Source organism: Myxine glutinosa, chromosome 8, assembly GCF_964187855.1.
Source record: "Myxine glutinosa chromosome 8, kmMyxGlut1.1, whole genome shotgun sequence".
In the NCBI taxonomy this organism is placed as follows: Eukaryota; Metazoa; Chordata; class Myxini; order Myxiniformes; family Myxinidae; genus Myxine; species Myxine glutinosa.
Window position 1 is genome coordinate 112,460,465 of NC_136268.1, and position 10,500 is coordinate 112,470,964.

At 42.4% G+C, this 10,500-nt stretch overlaps 1 protein-coding gene across 1 annotated transcript in view; it reads left to right on the forward strand.

Moving 5' to 3' along the window:
• The window catches only part of VPS26A (VPS26 retromer complex component A), a 13,590-nt gene extending 3,901 nt beyond the window's left edge, over positions 1-9,689 (forward strand). Inside the window, exons 6-9 of the mRNA XM_068125123.2 lie at positions 1,240-1,346; positions 1,626-1,694; positions 5,804-5,946; positions 9,456-9,689. Of these exons, the coding sequence (XP_067981224.1) occupies positions 1,240-1,346; positions 1,626-1,694; positions 5,804-5,946; positions 9,456-9,560 (424 nt within the window). The 3' untranslated portion in view covers positions 9,561-9,689. The remainder of the gene's footprint in view (positions 1-1,239; positions 1,347-1,625; positions 1,695-5,803; positions 5,947-9,455) is intronic.
• The last annotated feature ends 811 nt before the right edge of the window (positions 9,690-10,500 follow it).

Sequence of the window (10,500 nt, forward strand, 5' to 3'; positions counted from 1 at the left end):
TGAGCGACTTCTTTTGTTGCGGATATGGGATTTGGCCTCCATCCATATCCGCTTGTAAATATTCCCCTATTTCCCCAATACTCCCCAACTATCCCCAATCCCCCATTCCCTAGTCCCATTGTCTGTAAACAACACTCTGTAGAACCGACCTTCCCCTTTTTCCCCCATTAAATGTCGTGCCCAGGTTCACCGCATCTCACGTAGACAACTTTCGGACATCTTGCTAGTTATTCTTAGTATATGTCAGTTAAGGACTCGTTTCCATTAATTCTGACTCTTCGTTGCACCAGAATGTGATTGTATGGCACCAGTAGTGAGTTTAGGACCTCCCAATACCTCCCCACAACCTCATCTCCGCATCCTCCCATCATCTCATGGAACTACAACAACAACAACAACTACAACCACAGCGGGGGCGGCGCGGCGGCGGTGCGGGGAGTGGGCGTCCTCACTCCGGCTTGGTTAGCCGCCATTGCCCATGTGCTCCGACGGGGTTACCACGAAGGGGCTGACTGTCAGCTCCTCGTCAAGGGCGGAGCCCGGTAACCCCCCCGCACCCAATAAGAAGCGGTGGACCGATTCCATCTGGGGCGGAGCTAACGAGCCGAGGGCGTGTCACTCCCCGCTGGATATACGCAGCCACTTACCGGAGGTGACGTCAGATGCGCCCCCAGCTTGGAGAAAGAACGTCACCTCCTAGCGCTGAGAGATACCTCCCGCATCTCTGGACCGGACCGGGTCGATCCTGCCCCTGAGCCAAGGTGCACCTTGAGCCATCGATTCTGCCCTTCCTTGCCATCAATCCCTGTGTGAGTCAGTCTTGTCCCGTTTATCTGTGGTCTGTCGGGGCTAAGATAAGACCGTGTTTAAGTGCCCACCTTTCTATGCTGTACCTCTTGTCAGTGTAATCTAAACGTTCTGCATATCCCATATTATATCCTCCTCCGGAGGTCTTGAGAACTGTACCCCTGGTGTCGTGTCATTTAACCCAGCCGTTGTGTCCTTTCCTTCATTGATTTAGCATAGCGCGACTTAGTCAACGTTCGAGTGTAATCGGGTAACTTGTGCGAACACGGCGGCCATTCCGCTCGGCCCACCATAACATCTAAGTCGTGTCCGTAACAATATGTATACTGTATAGGTAGTTGTGAGCGACTTCTTTACTTTGGATTTCAGAGCAGTTTTTACCATATCTGAGTAAAAACAGTACTTGTGTCCTTTGGAACCTCCAATGCTCAGGTACCACCTGAAAGATGTGATTGTTGGAAAGATTTATTTCCTGTTGGTGAGAATAAAGATTCAGCACATGGAGCTGCAGCTTATCAAGAAGGAGATCACAGGAGCCGGTAAGAGATGGGACATTGAAGCAGTGTGCCATGAATGCCTTATCATGTTTAGTCATTGTAACTTATCATGTAACATGTTTAGTCAATGTAATGTAATGTATGTAACATGTTTAGTCATTTCGTCTCTAGAATATCTTTAGTTACAAGCTCTGTGCCATAACGGTTTCATCCCCACAACCGCCTATTGATTTTTATTTTATTTTATTCTGTGTGGAACGAAATGCTAGTTCCTGGAAAGAATTGCAAACAACACCTTTCTTCCTGCTCTTTACTTCTCAGGAGCCAATACAACCACTGAAAGTGAAACCATCGCAAAGTACGAGATCATGGATGGAGCTCCCGTGAAGGGTTAGTATGGTCGGCAGTTTGCCTTAAATGTTTAGTATTTTAAAAAAATCATTTTGCACAAACTTTTTTTAATCATTTCCTTTCTTAATGGTTGTTGGACTTATGCTTCGGTAGCTGGATGTGCTGCTTGTTTGGTCAAAATAATTGCTGTCATTGTGGCCAAAGCATAGTGTATAGCGATGTTTACCGTGACGTCACGTACCCGATCACGTGACCACGCTCTTTGTTTTGGTTGGCAAAACACCAACCATGCTGGCCGTCTCTAAGTGGTGAAGTTTTACGATCATTGACGTGACACCATTTCAAGGACAATGCCTGTGAGCTGCTGTGTTGTTAATTGCACAAATAGATTTGAAAAGAACTCGGGAATAAGTTTCTATAGAATTCCAGAGCCACTCTCCATGTACGGTCTCGAAGCTATGTCTTTATTGTTGAAAGAAGAAGAAACGCACTATTTTGTCCTTCCAGGACGTGATCACGATAACGCGATCTCCTGCGGTCATTTGAACCTCAAATAAAATTCCAATTGCAGATTTGTCAATAGATGAGGTATATTAACAAACGAATGAAACAGATTTGGTCAAATTCTGACTTTTTTAACTTGATCGCATTCGACACAAAGTTATGAGCAACTAAAGAAGAAGAAACGCACCATTTTGTCCTTCCATGGACGTGATCACTATCACACGATCTCCCGCGGTCATTTCAACCTCAAATGAAATTCCAATTGAATATTTGTCAATAGATGAGGTATATTAACAAACGAATGAAACAGATTTGGTCAAATTCTGACTTTTTTTAACTAGATCGCATTTCACACAAAGTTGTGACAAACTAAAGAAGAAGAAGAATCGTTTGGCTTCTCAGATAAAATAAATAATTCTGTCTCTGCAATTTCAGGTTAATTTTCTTTTTAAAATGGCTTTTTCTGCAATCAGTGCATGGATTGACATGTGTGGATGTGGGTGTGGGGGGGGGAGGGGTGTGTGTGTGTGGAGGAGGGGGGGTTGGATGTGTGTGTGTGTGTGTGTGTGTGTGTGTGTGTGTGTGTGTGTGTGTGTGTGTGTGTGTGTGTGTGTGTGTGTGTGTGTGTGTGTGTGTGTGTGTGTATCCAAGGGGGTTGTATCAAAGCATGTCCAATGAAAGTGTGGTTGTATCAAAAGTGGGATTGTATCAAAAGTGGGGTTGTATCAAAAGTGGGTGCGAGTAAACCGGTCATCACTGCCAGCAGTTTTAAAGTGGCTGTTCTAGTGGCAGAGTGGCAGTGGCAGTTCTTCCTTCTTCCCCACACACACCCAGGCCTCATGAGGTTTGTTGTTGAGACGCTGTGATGGTATGACTTTGCCTTTGATAAAGCAGAATGGGACATCATTCCCGATCGCATGATACCACAGTGGCTTCACATGACCACTTAAAAAAAATTGTATGCCTCTAGTGACCTGAATGCCTTCAGTGACTCCCTTGTGTAGATACCCGGTGTGTCGATCAAGTACCTGTACACGTAGCCGTAGTTCAAATCTGTCCAGCAAGATGGATTGTTTTGCCATCCTTTCAATGCAAATGGATCTGGAAGGATATCCTCACCATTCCTATAACTCGACTTCGATTTGTACCGAGATTTTGCAACAGTGTCAAGACTATTAAAACACTCCGAAACGATCACGTGTGTCGAGCGACGCCATTGTGCAAAACGAAAACACTGCGCTTTTGCCAACCAGGCTGCTGCGCATGCGCAGATATGGTGGGTTTGTTTATAAACGGTGAACATCACTATTAATGAATGTTTTGGTTGCCCTTTGTATCCAAAGAAAGCCGTTCACATGTAACGTGCGAACCACCTGGTCAATCTGTTTGTAGTACAGAGGCTGCTGAGAAGACAGAAACTACACTTGAAGATAGCAATCAATGTAACCTGGTGTTGAGGGACCTCCAAGAAGACCAGACCATTTGCAACCTGCAGTCTAGACAGGAATTTATAAAAAAAATAATTAATAATGCCGGCGATAACTCACGTAATATTTGCAAAGGACACCATGTGATCTTTAACGTTCACCAACTAAAGCTGGCAGATGGGACATCCAGTTTTATCGTCCATTCGAGGGACGGCACACATTGATGTATCACCCTGCCTTTGACGAGCATTTATAGCTGTGTTGGGATTCAAACTCTAGCTATACAGCTCAACGTTGAGTGGCTATCCTGTTAGCCTTACGGCAAAGTGATCATAATTGTCCCCCGTCGCTCCGCGGAGCGAAAGGGGGACTATGGTTTTCCCGTCCGTGCGTGCGGGCATGTGTGCGTGCGTAAGCGAAGGACCGCATTCAAATTTGGTGTGTGGGTGCAACCCACGTCAAAATCCAAGATGGTCGCCACCATGTATGTCTGATGCCACGTATGTCTGAACCTTGTGAGCGAAATATCTTGAAAAATGAGCGAAGTACCAACGTCTAATCTGGTGTGTGGGTGTATCTTGGCACAAGGAAGAACGCTATTGAAAATTGGGTCGCCACGTCAAAATCCAAGATGGCCGCCACCATGTATGTCTGAACCTTGTGAGATGAATATCTTGAAAAATAAGCGAAGTACCAACTTCTAATTTGGTGTGTGGGTGTATCTAGGCATAAGGAAGAACGCTATTGAAAATTGGGTCGCCACGTCAAAATCCAAGATGGCCCTACCATATATATGTCTGAACCTTGTGAGTGAAATATCTTGAAAAATAAGCGAAGTACCAACTTATAATCTGGTGTGTGGGTGTACCTAGGCATAAGGAAGAACGCTATTGAAAATTGGGTCGCCACGTCAAAATCCAAGATGGCCGCCTTGCGTCTTCCACTTTGTCAACTCGCATCACTTCACCAACGGGGTACCTAGGCGTAACGCTTGTGTATACAAGGGCACAGTGCTGAGTTGGTGAGGTTGAGGTAGCCACTCAACGTATACCCTGTGCTTGCGAAGCGAAAAGCGGCGTTAAGCATTCAGTTGTGTACGTGTGCCGTGTGCCGTGCATGTCTGCATTTAAAAAATTCATTTTCTCGGCAAACGTTGGTCCGATTGACACGAAAGTTTACCATAGAAGCGCCTCCGCCTGTATAATTTTTTCTTCTTCATAATTATGACGTCATAGGTCATGTGGTACGGACGCCATCTTTGAAAAACATTACACTATATCCCCCAAACCGCTCGATGGAAAAAAATTGAAACATGGCTCATTGTCAAGTACTCACCATGTGGAATAAGACTTGTTGATGGTGATGTCATCCGTGCCTTAATTAGACCGATGGACACTAAATTTTCAGAATATGTGCAGCTCCTCCTGTAGAATTTTTTTAATGATAATTATAACGTCATAGGTCACGTGGTACAGATGCCATCTTGGAACAAAACAAAAGTTGCACCTCTTTATCTCCGAAACTGCTCCATGGATAAAATTTAAACATGGCTCATTGTCAAGTACTCCCATTGGGGAATAAGATATGTTAATGATGATGTCATCGGTGCCTTCATTGTGACGTCATAATTCGACAAGTACAACACTTATCCTACAATTGTGAATTTTTTTTTCTCAGCAACTGTTGGTCTGATGGGCACCAAATTTTCACCATGGGAACGCCTCCTCATCTGGAACATTTTAATGATAATCTTGATGTCCGAAAAAATGTTGCACCTCTATATCTCCAAAACTGCTGCATGAATTTTTTTTTAAACATGGCTCATTGTAAAGAACCCCATATGGGGAATCGGTGCTGTTAACGATGACGTCATTGGTGCCATAATTATGATATCATAATTCAACAGGGACAACGCTTGGTCTGATCAGTTTGAAATGTATTGAGCGTGATCTCTGCAACAATTATATTAGAGAATATAAATTTATGATGTCATCGCTCACGTGGTCTGGCAGCCATATTGGATCAAAGAAAAAAAATGTTCAAAAACAGAAGAGTTGGCTCGCAACAAGTTGACTGCTCAGGGTAAGTATTCTATGAATACCATCTAGTTTTTGTTTATTGTGTACTCCTTGGTGGAATTAAATTCGGAGCAATTTGCACAATGGCACCATTGACTAACTGCTTTTCCTTTCCTGGGTTTGATGTTGGGGCCGGTAGGAGAATCCATTCCCATCCGCCTTTTCCTGTCGGGCTATGAGCTGACCCCAACAATGCGTGATGTGAACAAGAAATTTTCCGTTCGCTACTTCATCAATCTGGTGCTTATCGACGAGGAGGACCGGAGGTACTTCAAGCAGCAGGTGCGTTTGAGAGACACCGTTGGTAAGGGCAAAATAGGTTCGTAGGTGGTTCATTGTTAACCTTTCCTTTTTGTTCTTGGTAATCATAAAATAATGACAAATAAGTGAAAGATTGTGGCTGGTTGAGGTCTTGCACCAATGCCCCCAGAGCAGAAGTTAATGAACCAATAATTGGTCGGAGAGATAGACTTGAGAAGGGTATATACATTCATGTCCAAAAATATCGGCACTCTTGCACTTTTTTCAAATAACTCACAATTTTCTCTAAAAATAAGTTGAAATTGACGAAAGTATTTGGTCTCCACAATTATTCATTTCCCTGTTGATATTACAGAACCTTTGTTTTTGATTCAGAAGTTAATATATCCTTTTAAATCGGAAAATAAAAAGAAATGGCATTGACAAAATTATTGACACCCTCGACTTAATATTTGGTAGCACAGCCTTTGGACAAAATAACTGCAGTCAAGAGCTTCCTGTAGCCATGAATGAGCTTCCTACACCTCTCTACTGACAGTTTGTCCCACTCTTCTTGTGCAAACTGCTCCAGTTCTCCCAGATTTGAAGGGTGCCTTCTCCCATCTGCTGTTTTCAGATCTTCCCTCAGGTGTTCAATGGGATTTATATCTGGACTCATTGCTGGCCACTTCAGAACATTCCATCGTTTTGTCTTGAACCATTCCTGGGTGTTTTCTGAAGTGTATTTGGGATCATTGTCCTGCTGCAAGACTCATGACCTTCCACAGAGACCCAGCTTTCTGATACTGGGTTGAACATTGTGCCCCAAAATGCCTGAGTAATCTCCTGATTTCATGATGCCATGCACACATTCAAGGAACCCAGTGCCAGAGGCAGCACAGCAAAACATCAATGATCCTCCTCCATGTTTGACTGTAGGGAAGGTGTTCTTTTCTTTGAAGACTTCATTTTGTTTTCTGTAAACATAGAGATGATGTCCTGCATGAAAAAGCTCTAATTTGGTCTCATTTGTCCACAGGACATTCTCCCAGAAGGATTTTGTCTTGTTCATGTGTGTTTTGGCAAACTCCATTTGGGCTTTCTTATGTCTCTCTCTCTCAGCAGTGGGGTCCTCCTGGGTCTCCTACCATAGAAGCCCCTTTCATGGAGTTGGCCACGGATGATGCGAGGTGAAACTGTCGTACCTTGTGTCTGAAGGACAGCTTGAATCTGTTTGGCAGTTGATCGAGGTGCTTTCTACACCTTTCAAACAATCCTTCGCTGCAATCTTCAATCGAGTTTTCTTTTACGGCCATTTCCAGGGAGGTTGGCTACAGTGCCATGGACCTTAAACTTCCTGATATCATTGCGTACAGTGGACACTGGAACATCAAGGTCTCTGGAGATGGACTCCTTGAGATTGTCCATGCTTGGACATCCTTGAGATTGTCTACAACCTCCTCAGGCAATAATTCTCTGGATTTCTTTCTTTTTTCCATGCTCATTGCGGTGCACACAGTGACACAAAACAGCAGGATGACTTCTTTTCTCCATTCAAACTGGTTGAATGAGTGATTTTTATATTGCAGGCACCTGCAACTCACCACAGATGAGTTCAATTCCAAAGTAAAGGAGAATCACCTGCTTCAAATCTAATTATTTCTAACAACTTCTAAAATGTGCCAATAATATTGTCCAAGCCATTTTAGGATTTCTGTGTTGAATAAGCTAAGATTTAGTAAGTGTTTCAGCTTTTTTTGTTTTGTTTCACTGCAAACCAAAGAAATACATGTGAATACCAAAATATTTTTTTATTTTCAACAATTTTCTATGAGAAATTGTGTATTATTTTTTTTTTTAAGTGCAAGGGTGCCAATATTTTTGGCCACGTAAGCCTGCATTATTGCAACAATAACTTCAGCTATACATTCAGCAGAAATAGAGGAGAGACAGTAATTTTCCCAGGGAAAGTCAGAAAAGAAGTTTCATAAACCAGTCCAGTCAGCTACATTGACATGCTAATACTGTGCTGGCGTTTAGTCGGAGTAGTCGGAGGAGAAGGGTTGGTGGTAAGTAAAGTGACGTTTACAGGATTGTTGTCAGAATAACCAATTGGAGGTAAAATTGTGTGGCTGTAACGTAATGGATTGGAGGTGAAGAATAAATCCAAAATATTGGAAGAGTGGAAAAAAGTATTGGAAGCTTCGTGTTATGAAATCTCTGCTGAATACAATTTGACAAACCCAGCTGCACATCATCATCTGATTTGTCTGCCTCCTTCAATCCTGAAGATTTTCTCAGAACAACCTATGGTTGTTTGTCCATGCTCCATGCTTTATAAATGCTGCTCGTCAAGCAAGGAAGCAGCACGTACCATTTTAAAAGTCTTTGGTATTATTTGGCCAGGGTTCACATTCGCTCATCATCATCATTGTTTAAGGGCTTTCAATCGCTTCTCGTGTTATCCCATATCAATACCGTTTAATGTGCTAATCTTGTAAAGTACTCGCCCATTGACTAGTTAACTTTTTGTGACCGACTGTATTTACTGGAATTCCTGAATGAAATGTTACTCCACCACATGTTTGAAAACCAAAATTTTATTTGCACAAAACCTCAAACCAAGCATGATCACTTTCCTTGCGACTGTCCCGCAGTTCTATCTGAGTCTCATTATTACCTTCGACAGAGGAGGGGCTATTGTATTTGGGTCTGTTTGTTACTTGCGAAAAATCGAAGATTTTTCAAGTATATTGATTGGTCACGTGTGCTATTCTGTCTGTCTGTATGTCAATCACCTACATGTCATAATTATAAACCAATCTTCATGAAACTTCACCACACAGTGGAGTTGGTTAAAAGGAAGAAGCCTATTGATTTTGAGGTCAAAAGGTCAACATATCTCTGTCTGGTCAACTTTGTCGATTTTTCTAAAAATCCCTCAATTTTCAAATGATTGACTTGAAATTTGAAGAGGATTTGCATATCGGGTCAATTAGGTCAACCACCAATTATTTTTGAGGTCAACATAATTTCTGCAAATGAGAAGATTTTCACTTTGTTGCCTCAATATATACACATTTTGTAACACACAGGCCTCAAACAACCCCTTCCCCTTTGAGCCGGGTCTACACCGAACTGATCAATGCAGGAACCTGGTTGCATGCAACTGATGTATGTCACATTTCTACAGCCCGCTGTGAGAATTGTGGTTGCCATTATCATGACCCTCGCTGTGTTGCTGTTTAATCCTACGCATGAGGTGAATAAGCCATTACAATATGATAGAAGGGTCGTTTATAATTGGTTATTTTCCAAATTAACAAAACAAATACCAATTATCCGATGGCTGTTTGTATTTTTATTTTCTCCCCCTACATTTTTATGTTGTGGGTAAACTGGAGACCATCCCATTCTACTCTATATGTAGATCACTCCTCTCCTTGTCCATTCTAATAAAATAATACAAATGATGGCTTTTGATTGTCGCCTTTTAATATGACAAACATGGGATGTATGCTTTATTTAATTCTTTACTTGATTCTTTTCAGGAGATCATGCTTTGGCGAAAAGCCCCCGAGAAGCTTCGAAGAAAACCATATCAGTACCATTACGAGGCGGCACCCACGCATGAGGCGCACCAGGCTGAGATGTGATCGCAGGCAGAAACGTGCACCTTCTCATATCACCTCATACCCCCTATACTTTTTTTTCCTTCTATCTCTCTCTCTATCTGACTGAAACAATCAACAGAAATAAATCTCATAGCCCTTGAGCCAATCACTCACCTCGTTCATACATTCTCCTTTATGTTAAGGTTTTTTTTTTTTTTTTTTTTTTTTTGACGTTGCCAAACATTTTGTCGCTTGTGAAATAGAAGAAAAAAAAATGTTAAAATAAACATTTAACCCAACTGGCATAATGACGTAATGCTGTATTGTTATTGATACATGGGCCAAATGGCATGCCGTCCATAGTACTGGCTTCTTCCTCGCGTTCATTGGGGAACTTCTTTTTGCGTGTGTGTGTGTGTGTGTGTGTGTGTGTGTGTGTGTGTGTGTGTGTGTGTGTGTGTGTGTGTGTGTGTGTGTGTGTGTGTGTGTGTGTGTGTGTGTGTGTGTGTGTGTGTGTGTGTGTGTGTGTGTGTGTGTCGGTTGGATGTCCATTTCTTTTGTGAAGACCAGGTGGTTCTAATTTCTCACTCAATGTTTGGCATGGAATTGCACGAACTGTCTGTCCTGCATTGTCTCCCTGTACTCCAGCATGAGATTATCTAGTCAAATGGCACCGCTTTGTTATCTTGCATCATTCTGGGAGTATTCTCGACTAATCGAAAGCGGTAAATCTTCACGTGTGTTACACTTGATTGATTTAGCGTCACATCGTGAAGTTCCAGTGTTAAAAGCATTTCACACCCCATGGCCTATACCATAACCTTGGCTTTGCAAGTCTATCTTGCATCAATGTTGCTCCCCATCCCACCTCCCTCCCCACTTTCCCCAAAGTTCATTCACAGGAATCCAATGGTGAAAGTTTCATGAAGGAATATTGTTGAAAAAATTAGAATTTCTTTTTTTGTTTCTCGCATTGCAAAAT